The sequence below is a fragment of the Diadema setosum genome, chromosome 13, assembly GCF_964275005.1.
Source record: "Diadema setosum chromosome 13, eeDiaSeto1, whole genome shotgun sequence".
In the NCBI taxonomy this organism is placed as follows: domain Eukaryota; kingdom Metazoa; phylum Echinodermata; class Echinoidea; order Diadematoida; family Diadematidae; genus Diadema; species Diadema setosum.
Window position 1 is genome coordinate 5,664,400 of NC_092697.1, and position 21,633 is coordinate 5,686,032.

At 38.8% G+C, this 21,633-nt stretch overlaps 1 protein-coding gene and 1 long non-coding RNA gene across 2 annotated transcripts; both read right to left on the reverse strand.

The window, feature by feature from the left end:
- Positions 1-12,041: 12,041 nt before the first annotated feature.
- On the reverse strand, positions 12,042-13,317 carry LOC140236951 (uncharacterized). Its single transcript, XR_011901812.1, has 3 exons — positions 13,238-13,317; positions 12,753-12,909; positions 12,042-12,065 (listed from the first exon to the last, which is right to left on the reverse strand). It is a non-coding gene; the product is annotated as an uncharacterized lncRNA (long non-coding RNA).
- Positions 13,318-15,563: 2,246 nt separating this feature from the next.
- On the reverse strand, positions 15,564-21,380 carry LOC140236950 (aldo-keto reductase family 1 member A1-like). Its single transcript, XM_072316894.1, has 6 exons — positions 21,183-21,380; positions 19,456-19,607; positions 18,716-18,917; positions 17,149-17,348; positions 16,409-16,565; positions 15,564-15,837 (listed from the first exon to the last, which is right to left on the reverse strand). The coding sequence occupies exons 1-6, from the start codon at positions 21,378-21,380 to the stop codon at positions 15,745-15,747; spliced, it is 1,002 nt and encodes a 333-aa protein (XP_072172995.1). The 3' UTR covers positions 15,564-15,744.
- Positions 21,381-21,633: the final 253 nt, after the last annotated feature.

A 21,633-nucleotide genomic window follows, 5' to 3' on the forward strand; every position in this document is an offset into this window, starting at 1 on the left:
AACAGGAGTCTTCAATAATCACGTCTGCAATAAGTTAATTAGCATAATTTTACTTTGAGGATGTTGTGAAAAAAGAAAGAAAGTAGGCCTATGACATTTTGAAAACCTTCAAGTGATTTCATTATTCAGAGTCTCCTAAAATCTAATTTCATGATCCCTGTAGCCTAGGGCGTTAAACATTGCGACATTGATTGTCTAGGATTTTTGTTTGTTTGTTTGGTTTTTTTTACGGAAATCACACGAGCAGAAGTGAAAATGCGCATGGGCAACAGAATTGATAATCATGCAAACTCTTGTGATTTGTGTGTGTGTGTGTGTGTGTGTGTGTGTGTGTGTGTGTGTGTGTGTTTGTATGTATGTATGAGTGCATGTGTGTACGTGTTCTTTGATTTCAAGCCAGCCGGAAGATTGTTATCTAATTTAGTGTTTCTTATCTGTATGTACACGTATGCAAAAAGAAGAAAATAAAAAAGGATACAGGACCATCCGTAACTCACTCTTAAGATAGCACTGATTGATTTGAAATCAAAATGATAATCACGAAAACACGTTTGCACTTAAGCACGCCTGGGTATAGGCAGTGGGACCTACGCCCTTTATCTACATATTCGTTTGTGTGTCCTATAATATCCAAAGGATAGAGGTGTCCAAGCAGAAATTGTGTGAAACGATAAACTAACGTAACGTTTATACGTTGCCGTTTGCATTGAATAACATGATGTTAGAATACTTATTGTACATAGACATATTATACGCAACATGGACTTTGTCCTCTGCACAGGATTTGAATAGAACCTCGTATTTTGAAAAGACTCAAGACACACGTTCAAGCAGTGTGCATATCATAAACTTGATCTGTGAGCTGCCAGAGTTGTGCCATTATTCACGTAATCACAGGACATGCACAAAGGAATGTAAAATATGACTTTTTACATGAAATAATAATGTGCAACCAATGGAACAGAAGATGATTCATAGAAGACACATGATGAGAAAGACTTACAGAATTCCCAGGGTTTTTTTTTTTTTTCATGTTTTCATGAAAATGTCTTTCCTAACTCCCTTAGGAAATGTATAAGAAAAGGTAATGAAATCAGGCAAATAGTTATGATGCCATGTCAGGGAAAGAATTTTTTCCGTGCATTTACTACACCTCAATTTGATTCCCTTGTCATGCCATATCAGGTAGTGGCTGTATGATTATCGAAACTTTTCTATGATGTGATCCTATAGTGTTTTCAATGTTTTTCAGTTTTTTTTTTTCTTGTGCGTAACCGTACAACTCAGTCAATAGACTGTCAAATTATAATTTTTTCAATTCAATTCAATTCAAACTGTATTTCATTTTTCGAAAAGAGCATAAACATTTTACTTTCTTTGGTAACAGAGAATAAGGTTACATATAATCAAAACAAAGTAAATTGAGAAAACATAATTGTGGAACCTTGGGGTAACAAATTATGTTGTAATGAAAATTGATTGATTGAAGTGATATAGACCATATAACATTACACAGAATATCGAAAAATGGAGGGACCCACTTTAAAGGCAATGCTTGTAGAATGTGGGCCCCTCAGGTACAAAATGTCAATAGAAAATGAACTGGTGCAAAAAGGGGAAAAAGTTGGGAATAAAGTCAGGAAAAAAGTCTGGAAGCCCACAAAAAAGACAGAGTAACAGACAGACACTCATACACAGGCGAATGAACATTAAATGAGACTGGGACGACAAAACTTCTAAAGGGGGACTAAAATACAAGACAGAACGAGACAAGACCGACATAAGAGGAAAACAATAAAACGGACAGAAAGGTAAAACAGATCCAGCGATCCTCGACAGAATTATATCGACAAAATAATGGGATGCATGAAATATTAAAAAAAAAGAGAAATAGATGCGGAAGTAATACAAATAAAATCGAATCTACTTTGTAAGTGTCTCAGGACAACAGGGACGAGAGAATACGTGACAGTATATTATTTGTTATTAAAATTCTTCGAAAAGAAATTAGAATAAGCCAACAGGCCGATTCAATTTTGTGGGAACATAAAATTGCAATAAAAAAGACTTTAATCTCCTTTTAAATGAATACAAAGAGGGTGCATTTTTTATGTCATTATTCAGAAGATTCCAATAAGTTGGGCCAGTATAAATAAGTGTGTTCTTAGCAAGAATTGTTCGTAAAAGAGGTAAATGAAATTTATTGGACCGTCGAGTGGGATAGTCATGGAATGATTGATTTCTTTGAAACATAGAATCGAAAATGGAGGGGATTGAGTTGTTGCTGTACGTATACATTAAATTGCCCCAAACTGAATAAATACAAATCTTTAATTTTTAGCAGCTTATTAGAGGCAAATAACAAATTTGAGTGGGAGGGTATGGAAGGATAACAAATGACACGGAGAGCTTTCTTTTGTAGAAGGAACACTCTATCCAGTAGGTTCTGGTGAGTGTTGCCCCAAACTAAAACACCATAATTAAGATAAGGCAATATCAATGACGAATATAACATAAGTAATGATATTTGTGGGATAAACAGTTTCATTCTATTTATAACACCTATTACGTGAGATTGTGCTGGATATATAGTCAATATGTAAATTCCGGGAAAGTTTATCGTCAACAACAATACCATGAAGGGATTTAAAATGTGAAACTCTTTCTAAATGAAAATATCCAAAACTATAGCTGTACTCAAAGTGTCAACATTATTACCAAAAATCATATATTTCTTTTTTTTTGGGGGGGGGGGGGTATTCAACGATAATTTACTGGTTCTTACCCAATTATTCACTATTTGTAATTCAGTATTGACTCTTTGAACAAGAAAATTAACATCATTGTGGGCAAAAAATACACGGGTATAATCAGCAAAATGGATGAAGGACAGTACTTCCGATGCCTGACAAAAATCATTAAAGGACAAGTTCACCTTCACAGACACTTTATAGACATGTGGGTTGAGTGAATGCAGCGATACTAGTAGAACACATCAGTGAGAGTGAGGAAAATCGGACAATCCGTTCAAAAGTTATGAATTTTTGAAGTTTCTGCTCAGCCACGGCTGGATGAGAAGACTACTTTAGCTTGTGATGTCACATGTGTACAACGATATAAAGAAAGAATAAAGAAAACTCAACATAATTATTTCCATTTTTCTCGCATAACAAAAGAACACTCGACTTCTCTCTTTCAGAAGGCAGGGGGAATAATATTAGCCTTAACATACGTCAGTAACAAGTCGAAGAAATGTGCACTTTATTCAAAAAGTAAAGTTTTGTGAAATTCTCCTTTAATTTTCCTTATAGTTGTACGCATGTGACATCACACACTGTAGTAGTCTTGTCATCCAGCAGTGACTGCGCAGATACTTTGAAAATTCATAACTTTTGAACGGATTGTCGAATTTTCCTCAAACTCTCTCTGATGTGTTCTACTAATGTTGTTGCCTTCACTCAATCCACATGTATATGAAGGTGGACTTGTCCTTTAATGTAAACAATAAATAATAGTGGCCCTAATAAACTTCCTTGTGGAACGCCAAAATTTACTTATCTTATTTCTGAATAATTGTCTTTAATTGTAACAAATTGTCTTCTATTTCCTAAATAACTCTTGAACCACTCCAAGGCCTTCCAACTTATTCCGTAATGTGATAACTTGTGGAGTAGAATATCGTGATCGACTGTGTCGAACGCCTTGGAGAAGTCCAAGGAAATAGTGATTAAATGACAGTGATTATCAATTGCTTGAGCTACTTTATCAACAACAGCATGAGTACTATACTTCTCTCGAAGACCAAATTGAGAATTTGTCAAAATATTGTGCAACTTCAAATAGTTCTCTTATAAATGAGTTTCTCTAAAACTTTGGACAACGATGACAATAATGAAATTGGACGGTAATTACTGATTTCAGATTTGTCACCCTTTTTAAATAATGGAATTACTTTGGCTAGTTTCATCTTATCAGGAAACACACCATTAGAAATTGACAAATTAAAAATATGAATAAGTGGATCAGCAACTGAAGATATAATACCTTTAAGAATAAAATTATGTATGTCATCATAACCAGACCTCCTCTTGTTCTTTAAGGAAGATACAAATAATATTCATAAACTCATGTCTATTAGCTGGAGTAAAATAAGCAGAATTGGGATTACACTGAGCTAAATATTCAGTAAAACGATGCTCTGACACAAAGATATTTTGAGCGTAATTTTCACCTATCTTTGAAAAATAAGAATTAAAAACATTTGCAATGTGAACAGGGTCACTGATGGTTTCATTATTCAACTTAATATTATCAATAGCTGAATTTTTACTCGAAACATTCATAGCTTGCTTTAAAACAGGCCAAAGTGTTTTTCATATCAAACTTATATCTTTGCAATTGCTTAAAATAATATTTTTTTTCGGAACGTAAAATCATAGTTAGAGTATTGTTATAATATGAAGTGTATTTATGTTTTGATCGCTCATTATTTTCCAATTTATATCTATAATATAATCGATTTTTCCTGTTAATCAACCGAAGAATTGATTTTGAAATCCATGGTAACCTAGGTGTCTTTTTGTAATCTGTTTTTTTTTTTTTTGCTTTGCTTTGGAATTACATTATCCAAATGATAATTAAATGTTTCCATGAAATAATCAAAAGACAAATTGATGTCATCACTGTCAAATACTCTTGACCAGTCAGCATTTTCGAGAACCGCATCAAGACTAGCTAACTTTTCAGACGAAACTCTACGACTTAATAAAGGAGACGAAAAAAATTAGCATTATTAACAGAGGTTTTAAGAGCAAAATAAGTCATAATTGGATAATGATCAGTCATATCTGAGAGAATTATATAAGAATCAGTAAGGGTATTGCAGAGTGATCTGTGACACGCGTAGGTTTGGAAATAAGCGGAAGAAAAGATGAGGACAAAAATGCTTGAAGAAACTCGTGTGCGACAGTATCATTTTCCGACTTAAGTAAGTCAATATTGAAGTCACCGAGGAAGAAACTATTCTTGTTTTTAAAAACAGGGGATTTTAGCAAATCTGAAAGGTAAGTTAAAAAAATCCTTGATATTGGAGTTGGGAAGTCTGATCTACATAATGCCTACCACAATATTTCTAATTCCTGGTATGTAAATTTCTAAAAAAGGGGATTCAACAATATCATCCATTCTCGAAATATCATCATGAACAATACATTAAAAAGTATGCGATATGTACAGTGCAACACCGCCACCACTCTTATCGGGCCTGTTATTGACAAACATATTGTAGCCGTCAATCGCAAAAAAAAAGAAAAAAAATCAAAATTGGAATTCAACCAGGTTTCACTTAAACCAATAACAGAGAATGACTGATCAGCATCAGTATCTAAAAATAATTCAAACATCAAAATGTTTGTTCAAACTCCTAATATTTAAATGCAACAAAGAAAATGCATCTTTAGAAAAGCTGTTGCACATATCTTTGCATTGATTCACAGTGATGTAGGTTTATTACACGACATATTTTCAGTTAAGTCTTCACTGAAATCAAGGGACAATTCATTTACGGAAGAATTTAAGTTGTCAGCGACAGAATTGTCATAAAAAGTTGTTCGTGAATTAGATACTCCACTAACTGAATCTGATTCTAACCCTATTTGCCTGAAAAGCTCAAAAAAGTCATCATTTGATAGAGAACTAAACGGTGCATTCGGGAAATTAGCCATTGTAAATGTGGGACATATCTATGAAAGTTTGTGTTGTCAAACAAGCCGCAATTACAGGAACGAGTGCATATTGCGAGAAAATAATCAACCAACAGAGTGAGGTAAGACAGCGGAGAAGCCAAAGAACATAAATTCTGTCAAAATCATGATGGACAGAGGATCGCTGCGAAGAAGACGAACAGGGAAGAAAAGAGAGCAGTACAAGGTAGACGAGAAAGTTCAGTGACAACGAAGAGAAACATGGAACACACATAACATGTAAATGAGGACAAATCGGTTGTCTCCGAGGGCTTCCGAGACGATGACAATAGAGAATGTACAACACAGAAATCCGAGCGGACATTTTAGGAACGACACTAGTAGTTTTTGACTGGCTCCCGTAATGTATAGCTACTGCGCTTTGAGCGTGCGAAAAGGTCCAGTTATTGTGATTCAGTAAACTTTTTGAAGGTCTAATAGATTTTGTTTGTAGACGCTGTTTTGGGTTTGAAATTGAAATTGTCCCTGCCTTTCACCCTTTCATGAATCAAACATCAACAAGAAATCTGCCATCACTATTATCCCCTTATTTTTAGTTCAGTTTTGGCAATATGTATAAGCATACTTACCATCCATCACTTCTGAACGAAAGAGAGCGCACGAATGAGAAAGGGGCAGATTATAACAAGCATTGACGATAACATCGATGAAATAATTTTCAATGAGCCCCGCCCCGCTCATTCCTGTGGTGGACTTCCTATATAACGTTCCACCTCCACTATTTGGTGTACATTACTTCCGCGATGTTTTGGGAAATGGCGCCAATATGGCACAGAAGCAAAATAATGTGTTGCCATTTTCGCATGCTTGCGTTCTCAATTAGATGCCAGTTCCGATTAAGGCAAGACTTTTATGCAGAATTGATATTAGTAGAAACGTGCTCTGTCCAGATTCTGAATGATTCCCATAGAGTGAGTGTCATTTGGCTCACAGACATTTCTGTATTAAAGACACCCTTTCAAGCGTTATTTACTTTGTGACGTTTTTTGTGAGCTTATTATAGTCGTTTAGCAACTAGAATGGAAAATGGATAATACCTTCCAATCCTCAGAAGAGAGATGACAGAATATTTCCAATTCGAAGCAAAACATTGATTTTCAACAGAAATACTTACCATGTTATTGAATACAATGAAGCGTCGTTTCATGATATTTTTTCTCCAAATTGTCATCCCCTGACTTTCCAGGGCAGCTGAAACGGGGGGGGGGGGGGGGGGGCTCGGCCCCCCTTTTTTTTGCACCCATATACATAGGAATACATACGGTGTCATCACTTTGCCCCCCCCCCCCCACCTCAAGACTTAAAAAACATTTTTTTTTTTGCTTGTTTGTCAGCTGAAGAGGCAGCAGAAATTGCACTGAAGGCCTTTCTTTTTTTCTTGTTAGCTCATGAAACCCGGAAGTGCCCCCTCCCACTTTTGATAACGTGGCGCTGGCCATGTTTTCTGCCACAAACTGATATTGTGAATATTATTCAGCACGTGTGCATCCACTTCCGTCAGTAATGAGCCCCTCCCCGCTCATTACAGTGATGGACTACCTTTATCATTCCATCTCCATTTGAATCATGCTAGGAATGGTGTCATGGTGAATAGACATAACGACAACCGTTTTACGCTCATTACTAATTAAGTGTGGTTCAACGCACTTGCTATCCGGACATGCTGTGGTTTCGAAAACTCTTTGCACACAGCACAAGGAGATAATCATTGCAAAATGCTGATAAATAATTCTCAAGATTCATAGTCAGGGAAACTTAAAAGAAATTCACCCAATTTGTGCGGCAATTTGGACGAAAGTGTGTAGACTTCTGAACAGAAGTCGACATTCAGATACCTGAATACCAAAATTCATCTTCATTCATTCGAAGCCATTTCCTGACTTCATAACCTTGTTGTTGGTGGTGGTGGTGTTTCACAATACCATTAACGAAATCTATCGGTATTTTGATTGTCTGTTTAGTAGGATGAGTACTAGTAATTGCGGAACTCTAATCTTTCAGTCTTGCTTCGTGAACGACAGCATTAAATCATTCCTAATCCACATACATGTCATATAAAAATGATATATACAGGTATACTTACCCTCCTGTGGGGTGCAAGAACTCGAAAGTGTATGTTTATGAGGTATGTTAGTAGCTTTGATTCAAAATCATCCGCATCATTTCTTAATTCATCTCATCAAACTCTTCATATTTTGTCTTTGCATAAATTAACGGTAATCAATTGTTTCTGAATTTAGAAATAATTTCTTGTTAATTCTGCTTATTATATACCAAAGTTTTAAAGGTTTCAATGCATCACAGAAGACAGAGGAATCAAAATTCAAATTCAAAGATTCTGCTTTCGACTTGGAAGCTGGCTAATTGCTTTGCTTAAGAGTAATATTTATTTATTTATTATTTTTTGGGTCTTTCGGAGCATACTGCAATTGATTCACATTGCTCTTTTTGTTGCTAGTGTGTTTGCGTCACAGTGAATCTGATGGGGTAAATCTCCATTCATAGAGGAAGATTTTAGCTCTTGGTTTTGTTTTGATTTGTTTGTGGTTGTTGTTTTTGTTGGCTTGCTCAGTGTTATTTCCTCTCTGCACATTGTATATGTAGTTTTGAGATGTCTTGCCAACATTAACAAGTGTTACTGCCATCGGCACGTTCGTATGATCTTTTTGATTTCATAGAATTGTTGTTGCTTTGTCACTGCGTTCATGCAACATTTGCTTATCTTTTTTTCGGTTTCAAATGCCAGTATATTGCCTAAACAGGCTAAATCATAAACATACACTTTCTTGTCCATGCGCACCACAGCGGTCTATAGAATCCTCTCCAACTCGTCGAGGACTTCGTCGACGGCAGGCCGGTAGGCGCTGTTCTCCTGACAGCACATGGCCCCGATGTCCATGAGGTCGCTGATGCCTCCAGCAACTCCCATCAATCCGAGAAGGCGACCAAGCTGGTAGACATCGCTGGCCGTGCTCGTCACCTGGTCGTGGAGGACACACTCTGGGGCCAGGTGGTGGTACAGCTCCTTCTGGCTGTACTGGTCCTTGATCTCATCAGTGAAAGTGAATGAGATGGGAGAAGACTGGGGACAAACGAGACCCAGGTCGATCAGTCGGGCCTGCCAGTCACCTGGGAGGAACGAGAGAAAGCAAGGAATGTTTTTTTTTTTTTTTTTTAACAATAAGTCTTCCTTCACCAATCTCTGTCTTCGTTTTGTAGAACGATTGTTTTAGGATCATTTCACCAACGAGTGACCAATGAGCCTGAACATGCTGAAGTTAATCTAATGCTAAAGTAGTAAAGTCCGATAATGAAATAATGCCATTATGATAGATATCAAATACTAATTATATCTTTGAATATATTAATCTGTGCTGCATAAAAATTGTGACTAAGAGAAGTTACACTGAACATGATGAACGGAACAATGAAATACGTAATAAGGTCGATTGGGATCCAGTTATGCTTGACAGGTTCAGATGCTTTCAACATCTCACCTGAAGAGGACGGCTGAAGCATGCAGTTGTCCTCTTTCAAGTCATTCATCAAGTAATTCTGATGATGGATAAGACGAAGTCCTCGGTTGATGTCAATGGCGATGAGGAGCCATTGACGACGGGAGAGGGCCGGGGTGCCTTCCCTGATGGCTCTGCTCAAGGTGAATGTTTCTCCAGTAGAGCCATCACCTGAGATACAAACATACACACGTGCACAAAACGAATATAGCCAGCTAAAATGTTGCAACAAAAACGTTTCGACGTTACAGTGCCAATTCCAGAAATTTGAAGCATTAATGAGAAAATGCAGTGGATCTTCACAGCTCAATTACCATCAAGTTTCCAAGGTTAAAACTTGTTATAACGTTAAGTAGTGACATATAAAACACAGTTGACAGAGTATGATCTCACCTATGAATTGCATAGCCAACCCAATGCAATTTTCGCTCATCTGAAGGCACCCCATAAAACTCGGAAACCACTCCTCTTTTCCAAACAGCTCCATCAGTGCCGCCTCGTGGTGGATATGTGTCACCTGTTATGCAGGAGTAATGTAATTTCTTCTTTGAAAACTAGACGAAATAAATCGTTCTGATAATGCATCACAAACATCAGGTGTACAAGAGAAACCAAATTCAGTATCATTATGATGACGTCGTGTTGATACATCTTTTATTTGGTGACCATGCACGAGTAGAAAAATTTATGAACGATTAAAAAGGGGGGGATGCTATAATTCTGAATTTATAAACTGCCCTGAAGTGTTATTTAAGAGATATTCTTCTCAAATTTGTTGATATTGTTGTTTTTATTCAAAAGCATTTCCTATCTGAACACGAATAAGAAAGAGTGAACACAGTAAACTAGATACATTTCCGATTCGACAGTTACAGCATGGACACGTGTGGATTTTACCTTGGTCGTCATCGACTCGTCGTCGTCAGGCAGTTCGAAGCGCTTGACGGCGACAGGCCGATCGGTGTTCCGATGTCGAAACAGGTGCACGGATCCGTAGCTGCCTTTGCCAAGGATGACGTCACCACCTGCCGGATTGAAAGGCTTCAAGTCCGACATCCTCAGAATCATGATGGAGGCTGGTTCACCACCAGGGGATGATGGGTTGCTAGGGGGTACCACTCCGCCCACAGCTCCAACGACAACACTTTCACTGGGGGATGGTGGATGTGATGTTGATCTAAGAAGGAAAGGTATTGAGTTATTGAAAGAATTTGATCTTTGAAATTTGTTCAATGTCTCTGAAACACTCACCAACTACTAAAACCCTTTTTTTCTCTCCTAGCTAACCGGATGTTTGAAATATATCATGATATCGTGCTCTTCACCATCGTTTCTCATTATCTCCTTATCTCCTGACAATCTGTCATTGTTTGTGAACGTTTGCTTCTTCCTTATTTTTTTTTTTCTTTTTGTGAGCATCTTTTCGGTAACTGTGTGTATGTGCATGCATACCTGATTCGGTTCTTTTGTTTCTTTTTTTTTTTGCGTTTGTTTGTGATGCAGAAGAACAAGAAGAAAGAAAAACAAAGAAGAGGAACAAAGCTCTAAGTGCTTACTCCACCAGATTGTGTTGGATGATGTCTGTGGTGGGTGATGTCATGATGGGTGGGGATGAGGATGTGACTGATGGGGAGGTGATGATGGGAGCACTGGGAGGTGCAGGAAGAGGTGTGATCCCCGAAATGGAAGATTTCAACCTTTAGAAAGATGAATTTCAAGTTTGAGGTTACTTTTAATTCCACTTTTGCTCTTGTGTCAACGAATTTCCATCTTATCCAGAACTGTTTCTGCTGTTGACTTTATAAGGTAAACCTACTTTAAAATGGAATACTTTTTTTCAGATATTTCCATCATTTCTGTTTCTATGAGATGGTCTTGGTTTTATCACAGTCATTGATGAAGTACAAAACTTACCAGTCAGGGAAGAGCGAAGAGACCAGCGGATCGGACTTGGTGGTAAGGTCCGCCTCCATTCGAGAGTCCAAATCCTGCTAAGAGAGATATTGGAAATGACTGAATCAAAAATAGTAATGCGTGTAAAGCTACTCTGCGTGTGTATTTGTTTGAAATGTTACCCAAAAAATTCCATGTGACTCGTCATATATTTGCGTTCAGCTAAATGATAAGTACTGACAAGGTATTTGCCATTTCTTAAATATTGTCGCTTTTACCAATGTCATTTCGTATCACTATTTCTGAAAGCGATGGATTCTAACCGAAAAGCTTTACAGGGTGTTGGTTTCTCCATATTAATGATGATAGCCAAGATTTGTTTAAGATATGATATATGCAGCATAAAATATACCTTTAGCTGTCTCTTGGCCAGAATAAGCTTGTCTCGTCTGGCCTCCTCCAGCTCTCTCTCCAAGACTTGAACTCTCAAATTGGCGTCGAGGTATTTCTCCTCGGCCCGACTCGCCCGCTCCTCCGCCTGGTTGACCCTCATGGCCAAGTCCTGGAACAAAGTGGACAAAATCAGACTCGAATTGGAGATTCGAACTTTGGAAGATGCTAATGGTGCAAACTTAACGAGTTTTCCATTCCCTCCATTATATTCAACCAGTGTCAACGGTAAAATGTTTTGTCTAAGAGGTAAGGAAGTGTACCTTATATATTCATGTTTAATGCATCTGTTTACATTTTGACTTACATCCAACTGTTCTTGTAGTTTTCTCTTCTCCTGAGCGTCTTGCAGACACTGAAGGAGAAGATTGCCAGCAAGGTTGACGGCTGGATGTGACGAGGCCATGGGAGAGTTGATGGGTGGATCTTTCAAAGCCCGACACATCTTCGAATCGAACAAAAGTGAAGGATAAGAAACGGAACCCGCACCCTCTAAAGAAATGCAACATGAAATACTAAAAATGTGATTAATTTATCGCGTGATTTGAGGACCAAAGTTACTGCCTTTCTTTCTGAATTTCCTTTTGTCAATTTATATAATCAGACATCATTCCTATCCTTCTATCAAACTTAATTGAGTATCTAAAATCTATGTTGATTATTTTCTGATGTTCGACCTCAAATTACCAGTAATAAATGTGACCACGTATTGAAGAGTTTGATCGCAAAAGGAGTTAAGCGCCATTAAAAAGAAAATAAAGTAAGTTCAACATGTGAAAAATACAACTTTCCCAATGATACTCTCGTGTTGCATATCAAAGAATATTCTTGAAGTTTACGATTTAAGATGTCACATATCTTATATTTTCTCCTTTTTTTAGCAGATTTAATCACATATTATCTCAAATTTACAAGAATGGAATTAACTCGTTTTTAGATAAAACCTTTCATTTGCTCTAAGGAATCTTGTGTTTGCTGAAGGGCCTATCCTTAAAGGTTAGGTTAAAATGTTGACAATATAATTTGCATCTAATAGTTTCAACTATTTGCTTTTTTTTTTTCAATGTGTTTTTTCGGACAATTTTTTTTTTTTTTGTGTGTGTGTGTACACGTAGGTAGGAATCTTTCTTACATCAAGCCAGCTAGCCGTGTGTGACCGACCGACGGCAGCTGATGACCCTGGTACGCAGGGAAGACTTCCACGTAGCCAAGGATGAGGGATGTGACGAAGGCTTTTATCGTAAACTCCCATTGACAGTGATTCGCACACTACAACAGAAGACAGTGATCTAGGAAACCGGGATAAGAGAAAGGAGTGATACAGCCACCACGATGCGAAAGGAATGATTATCCCCATTACGAGGGATGCCATCAACCGTTAAACACGTAAGCCCTTATTCTAGACAGCCTTTAAAACTACTCATATTACTAGTATGCACCTTTGTAGCCAACTAATATACACCTAGCATTGCATTTCTGCCCGTTGTTCGTGTTTCGTACCTTTGTAAATATCAACGTAGATGTTAACATATTGGACATGCTGATAAAATCGGCAGTTGTTTTTACATCCATTCTTTCTCTGTAGGGTCAAAGAATATTGCTAAATCGTGTACTGACCTTAGGATGTTAGAAATCGAGGAAAGTTGATCTCGAAAAAGCCAAATATTTGCCAAGAAATCGCAGTAGATAGTCTCTCTGTAAGCTAAAGAGCATAGAGTGATCGCAAACGAAAGCAACCCGCCGGTTTGTTTACATTCTATCCTATGCGTTGACAAGGGGACACCATGGACACCAGAACGCGCAATCGATACGCGCAGGTGGAACGCCTCTAATGCGCAAATTCATTAGCGCGCAACCTTCTTCGTAGGTGCTGGAACAGCCGCTTCCTTCTAAAAGTTTTTCCTTTTACATGTGCTCGAACAAAAGAATTTGGTGCTAAAATATTGAAACGGAGGAAAATAAGACTATGAAAATTAGGTCGCATTGCTTCAACCTGCGCATTGACCTGAATACTGCGCGTAACCAATTGTTAACTCATACGCACGCATATCGATGACGACACAATAAGGTTACAGCGATCAGATGTGATGAAACAATAGGTTATGCTGCTACAGCTTGCAGGTACAAACGTTTTGAGAATTAAAAAAAAAAACAACAACAACACGCACACACACACACACACACACACTCACAAAGCACCAAAGCACAGTGTACAAGTATTTATATGCAGTTTGTGTTTCATTGTTTGTGCATATTGCCATTTTGTCCTTTTATAATGTTATGTAAATATGTTTGCCTTTATTCTGTAGTGATGGGACAACATCAAGGTACCATATTTATGTCACTTTTTTCATCTTTTTTAATAGGGATGTATTGCTGATAAGGTTCGGATCACTACCTGGATTCTTATTTTTCCCCTTTTTTACTTTTTTTTTGGGGGGGGGGGGGTGGTTAATTGATTTGTGCACTTTTTGAAGGGGTATAGTCATCTGTGAGTTGCATTTTGTTATTTATGTTCGCATTTTCTTCCTAGGTGGGTATCTCACTGGTTTGGAGACTGGGACTGGTTTCGACCAGGGGGCATTTCATGAAGCGTTTTATCAGATATTTTGTCTGACAAACTGTTAAAAGCTACTGAAATCCTTGTATCGGATTGGCTGAGAGCAAATTTGTCCGACAAAGTTGTTGGACAAAATGCTTCATGAAATGCCCCCCCCCCCCCCCCCGTGGCGACTCGAGTCTCTGTGGTATTGGAGTGAAGTGGATTGATAATGAGCCCCAGCCAGCTTTTCACTATGATGAAATTTCTTCATTTACCACCAAGATATCATGATTTATTAAAACACAATTTTGTGGGCACAATTCACCTCTGTGTTTGATAATGCCATAGATTTATTTCTCTTTCAACGCAGTGAACAGTTATCCATACATCAAGCTTCGGTACTACGACGACAACAACATACGTACAAGCATTACTCAGTTTTATCCCTGTGTCATTAATCTAAATGTAATTTTCCTGTTATAGGGCCAGCATAAAAATAACTCAGTCAAAAAAGAAGTACGAAAAATGAAAAATATTACACAACAACATACTGCATGTCCTATATTCCTTCCCTTTATTCGACAAATTCTCTGACAAAACGATAGGATATGATGCAAGGCATCTGTCGTTTCAACGACTCGTTTGAATTTTCGCGTTTCCTCTTCATTTCGTAGTAGGATTGGAACTATACCTCAATCCACGTAACGATGCTTCATTTTTCTACATTATTACACTTTATCCTGCGTTATGCCATTCCTTTACAAACAACAACAAAGAACAGAGGGATGTACAATGTCTTCAACAAAGGGTCGATGTACTGCATACCTTAAAATTGTGTATTTGTCATGATTATCACACATTTGTCCTTTTCCGACACAAATACACCGACGCGTCGTACAAGGTGGAAATTCCAAATTATGTATGATTTCTCATCATGTTTGCCGATGAAAAGAATACACTGTTGGGGTTAAACTAATCGAGACATACTCGGGTAAAGAGTCAAAAAACACTAGCTGCAAACTTAACCGAAAATGTGATACTTAAAATTTTAGCTTACAAGTCTGGCAAACTAAACTCGCCCTGTTTTTCTCCACTGGGATTGTGTCTCGCAAACTAAATGGTGGCGTCGATTTAAAGGAGGCTCGACATTAGTGGAGCTATAATGAGATACCAACAGTATTGAGGTATCAAACGCCTTTTTTCGCATATTGAAGAGAAATTGAAAGGAACGATGGAAAACATTACCTTTTCCTTCACTCGACTCGAGAATGCATGGGAAGTGATATCACTATGATTCGCCTAATTGATACTCTTTAACCAAGAAATAACTCTGTGAGTTCGAGATATTAAAGAGAAACTTCACAATTAAGATCAAAAGAAACGACGAGCAGGCATAGATTCTAAAGCAGGAGACTCGAATTTTTTCATCTATGGAACGGATATGCTGGGTTCGTGTAACCAGAACTTCGGAGCATCTCCCAGTAGCACACCATAATAAAATGCACTGTACATCTTATTTGGACAAGAGGAGCGACCTCACTCGGTGATTGGAAAAGAGGAGGATGACGAGATACGTGGTCCTCTAGAACGGCTCGTGGAACGGGTAGAAGGGGTGTCCTCCGTCCCGGGGCACGACTAGGCCCGAGGCGTCCACTACTGGCCGGCCGTCTTTGTCCTGCGACAGGGAACAACCACACCAAATTGGTCGACAGTTACGGAGCAAAATCAAGATCCTTGTATTTCGGTGGTAATGGTGATGATGACAAAACGGAAATAACAACAAAAATAATCAGGTGTGAGTTTCTTCAATTTGTCTCCCTCTACAAATGAAATTTGTTAAGATCGCAACTGCTGATCGGTATCAGCAGTTTCATTTGTAGAGGGAGATAAATTGAAGAAAATCACACCTGAATCTTCACCCTTTGAATTATATCTTGCTTTCATTCAACAAAATATAATGATATTATGATATTATAGTAATGACGATTATGGTTACATTAGCTATAGAGTAGCCTGTACAGTGTAAGCATCCGTTTTCAAGTTGACCACGTTAACTAAGCATTATTATGTATTCATTGGTACACGTGGGTCAAGCAGGACATTGTGGGAAAAAACAACGAATATCAGTGAATATGATAATCTCCAAGAATGTGCTTCTGTGCCTTATTCACTGTACAACAGTATTATTACCGACCCAAATCGTGCGACCAAGAGTGGCAAAAACATGGTAACGCTGCTCTTATCACCTTTCGAGGAGGAACCAAGATGCGGCGTTTCGGCAGGCTCGACAACACGGCCATGTCGTCTTCCGAGAGCTCGAAGTCGAACACGGCGATGTTCTCCTGGATTCGAGACGGGGTGGCGCTCTTTGGAATCACAGGTGCGCCTCTCTGCACTTGGAACCTGAATTCATATGTATAAGGGAACATCATAGAGATATCACTACTGGGTCCTTTAGCATAAAACGATGTAATCAAACATAAGTCAGGTACAAATGTATCAGCCAATCAGAATTAAGTATTATGTTTAATTTTCTGACTTATATTTGATCTTTTATGCAACAGGGCCCTGGGAACAGTAATAGATCTATTAAACATTGATAAAGGTACAAGGAATGAGGGGGAAATGTTGTTGTGTTTTTTGTGTTTTGTTTTTTTTTTTTTTTGCTTTTTTTTTTTGCTTTTTTTAACAGCCTCGACATGACTCAAGATTAAGTGGAGTTTTACCAAGTCAAAATTTTGCTTGTTAGAATTTCGATACTTTAACTATAACGTGTAAAGCAGCTCCCCCTTATACAGGTGGCTACCTGTTATCTGTTGGAACGGTTAATCTTCTTAATACCAACACTGCTTTAAGAAAAGACAAAGTATTCATCAGACATAACATGTCAGGTAACGAATGAAGTGGACTCGCAAGAGATTTCTGCTTGTCTAATCGAGCTGATTATCGAGAAGTTTCGAGAATTCGAGAAGACTCAACAAAATACCGGATGGCAACTTGAGCGACAGTCTTTCCATGCTTCTGGGCGATCTTCTGGATTTTGGGATCGTCGAAGATGTCCGGTTCGCCATCCAGTCTCCAGGCCCTGTCCCCGCATCCAAGCGGGCTGTATGCTGAAAAAACCACACCCCTCTCGCGGCAAAAATTTAGCAGCTCAGTCTGCGGGAAGTAAGGGTGACTCTCCACCTGAAAATGTGCGATGAAAAAATACATAATCATCATCATCATATTTTATCATTATGTTATCACTATCGAGATTTGCATTTTTATCAGTCTCATAAAGGGCATTATCATCACTTCTGTTGTTGTTGCTATACTCATACTTATTCTATAATCAGGATTATAATGATTGTCATTCTTGCGATGCTCAAAATGGATCGACCACATCACAGCATTTACAAAGTAAAAGATACAGTATAAACGGTTTACAAGCCTTACATGATTATGGATATGACGAACGTGCGTTTGTTTCTCGAATCATAGCCTTACTCACAAGCAGATGCAATAGAATGAAGAGCGGAAGAGTCAATTTGCTGGCCCAGCTGATTATCTCGACTTTTTATCATTGATTTAGACTTCATGCCGATATTAATAGTAATAAATCAGAGCAAGTTATTGATTGATCAACATCTGTTTCAGAAAGGTCAATACCTAACCTGTTTGTCATTACCATTTTTTCCCTTCTTCTTTTTTTTTTAATGCTCCTTCATGCAATATGTGCCTATGGTATATACCTGTTCGTTTTGTGCAATGAACCAGAAACCGGGAACCAGAATCATAACATTACAGTACTCTCCGCATAATCGGGTGGGCTCGGGCAGAGCGTTTCTTACCCGATTAAGCGGAGTACCCAACATAGGGAACACGACTCATTCACATTTGACGCACACAATGTGCAAGTACATGCATTGTACACTTAACCAAACACCTACACTGTATGCTTAACATGCGCTTGCACAGCACATTTACCTTACACTTGCTCAGTCACGGGCATGAATTCACACTCTTTTTATGGACAAATATGTCTTCAGAAAACTTTGTCGTTTGAATAATAGACTCCGCGCTAACACGCATGCGTTTTTCGAAACGATCACAAGGAGCGCAAGTGTGTTCAACTCATGTTTGTCTAGATGCAATTGTGAGTGCCAGCTACATGTGTGATGTTCGTTAACAAGTGGCAAGTCGGTACGCGTACATGTGCTATCATGTTTAATCACTCCCCAAATGATCGGTCTTCTTTGCAAATTAAGCAGAGAATGCGATTAGCCATGGAAAATTTGACATTCATGATTTCTTAAAGTGATATCTGCGATAAAATGTGGGTAAAAATAAGATTAGAAGAAAATAACTTACCCGTTTACGTGGAGAGGCAACTCGATTATCAGGTAATTATAATGCGCATTGGACATGTTGGAAGTGATTTTGACATTACTACCCAATTAAACGGAGTACCCGTTTCAGCGATACCCGATTACGCGGAGAGTATACCCTGTACCTGTAATGGGATGATAATCTTATCAAGCTCTATCGGTCAGTGGTCATGTCTTTCTCACCTGCAGTACGGCTGGGGGAATGGTGGACTTCTGAATGACCTCGTCGATCTGTTTGCTGTTGAAGTTGGAGATGCCAATGGCGCGGCACTTTCCCGCCTTTACCAGCTCCTGCATGGCCGCCCAGGTGTCGACGAAGTGAACGCCGCTGTATTCGACGTCTCCACTCCCGGTGAAAGGGAATTTGATTGATGGATCTCGATTCCTGAGACAGGAATATGACATCGAAATTGTGTTATGAAGATTTCCCACAATAACGCGTGGAGCGAATATCGCTTTGTTAGACTACGAAGAATATTCAAATACTTGACATTCTTTCGGTCGAGTTGTTTTTATTGCAACTGATTAACAAATTGCCCTACGTTGGCGTAAATAAGATGCCTGTCAGGAGTTCAGGATATCGTATAGGTTCGAATCCTGCTCAAGTGCTATGTCCATGATTTCTTTTGTCATGGTTACTAGTAAAACACTGATCAACGTCGATGTAGGGAAATTTGTCAATCAGTTACAATATTCACAATACGGACATAATATGATTTTTTTCCCTCTCTATCTACTATTGTAATAAAATAAATAAGATGATTTCTTTTTGTTAGTAAAATTAGCCAGCTAAATGAATTGCACTTCTCAAATGAAATGTACTCAGTCTGAGGGAAATGGAAACTTTAGCCTTGAAACACGTGCGTTGTTATATATCATTTCTGTAAAACCAGTAACCCCTTTATGTTATACTCCATACTTACGCAAAACCGAGTGGCCAGTGCATGAGGTATAAGTCGAGGTAGTCGAGTTGGAGATCGTTGAGAGATTGTTGAAAGGTCGGAAGGACGTCCTCCTTGGCGTGAAAGGTATTCCAGAGTTTGCTGGTGACGAAAACGTCCTCCCTTTTCAGACCCTGAGACAAGGAGTGTATGGGAGCAGCACAATAGAAACTTTGGAAGAGCAACCTCGTCCAAAAATAGTGACGACACAAATAGATCCAAATGAATATAGATAGTGGAATATTACTGCCGAATTCCTATGTTATACATAGACATCAATAGCAATAATGTACTACAATATCAATTGATTTTTTTTTTTATTGATCAACCTGAATGTCACTGAGGTCAATTTGCATAGAATTTGTAAATAAGCACTTAAGCATGTAAATTGATGCAAACTGTTTAGCATTTCAATAGAAGACATTCCAGACCGCTTTCGGTAGAGCCACGATAGTGCTATGTGTGGCAAGGAGCGGCAGTATGACATCAGGCCGTGAAGGGGACATCACGCTGTGGAGCTGTCTCCGTGACGCAGTGTATGTGAATGGCCACTCGGTAACGGTGACAGGGGCCGCCACCCCAGTCAGTATTAATTAGAGATACCCACAGATAGTGGTAAGTGCATTATTTTTGTAATTTTCACATTTTCAATTGGAATAATTCGTTTGTGTAAATGATATCTGAAGTGAGAGTAAGTTGTGATAAACGCTCCAGTTAATATGCGATATAGAATATAATAGTTGTTATTTATGGTTGCGTGAGCCTGAATATATTTGTATATGAGGTAATTTGAACGTCAGTCAGGATGTGAATGTAATATGAATGTGCTTCAGTGCTCTGGCTTGAGGTAATGTGATTATTTTAATATTTGAAGGGTTTCCGGGTTTCCCGAAGGGTCAAGGGCCCACTGACACTGCAAGAGGCAGATGCAGGTGTCGTAGACTGTCGACCAGCTCCGAGGCAGTAAGGGAGCATAGACTGTCGACTGAACTTCATTCCTGGATGCTGAGGAGACATCGCGAAGACGTCCGTCGGGAGAGCGACCACGCGAACGGGAATCGCGAAGAGTTGCTACGACAGACCACGCGACAGTCCATACCAGCACCAGCGTAACGGGGCCCCGTCGTCGACCGACATCGTCATCGACCTGCATTGTCATCGTCATACATCGTCGTCATAAGCCATCGTCACGCAACGTACACCCGTGACAGCCATTCGAGGTGAAATGAATCCAATTTGAGTTAAACATAATAAAGTCCTAAGAGCCAGAAAGCCACTGAGCAGGAATAATTTATGTTCGTTTTTTCCTTTTTATAATTTGCTGTAAAACCAATAGTCAGTTATAGACAATTAAAATATTTGAGTTAACTGAATGCACATTGTCTCCTCCGTTTCGTCTTGTATGAGTTACAGCCTGCCAACAGTTCTCAGAGGTTATGAAAATGTCTTTGTTCCGTTTATTTCCATATAAAAGGATGGAAATTGGGCAAATTCTGTGACACTGAAGAATTGCCAATATCTGAATATGTGGACAGACCGTTGAGAGGCTCGCCTAGTAGGGTTCCTACCTCCTTGGTACTACTACTTTTGTGGTCTGAATTCTGAATCTCATATCACATGAGGAGATGATGAGGGCTACTACCTTTGCCGCTAACCTTCCACTTTTATAGTCCGGGCATGTAGAGCCTCGGGCTGGCGGTCGGACTCACCAATCTCTTCATTGCATTCTTCAGGGCCACGCCCACCTCCTTCTCATTGCCGTAGACGTGGGCGCAGTCGATGTGTCTGTAGCCGGCGTCCAGTGCCGCCCCGATCGCCCGCTCAATTTCGTCGGCTTTCAGCTTCCACGTGCCTAGCCCGACCAGGGGCATTGAGACTCCACTGGCGATGGTCACACAAGCATCCATTGTACTTCCGGAGGGGGGGGGGACGAGTTGGATAATCATAATTGTTATGTATTGTGAGAATAAAATGACAACTACAAACAACGAATAAAAACATAACTAAACTATATGTATACATTCTTCCCTGAAGGGATTGCTTTTAAAATGTTTGGGGGTTTGTCTTTTTTGTCTTTTTTTTTGTCTGATCTTATTGATCTCTTCTTCCCACCGATCAATGATGACACATTGTCTTTGACTAGAACTAAATGCTTAACTA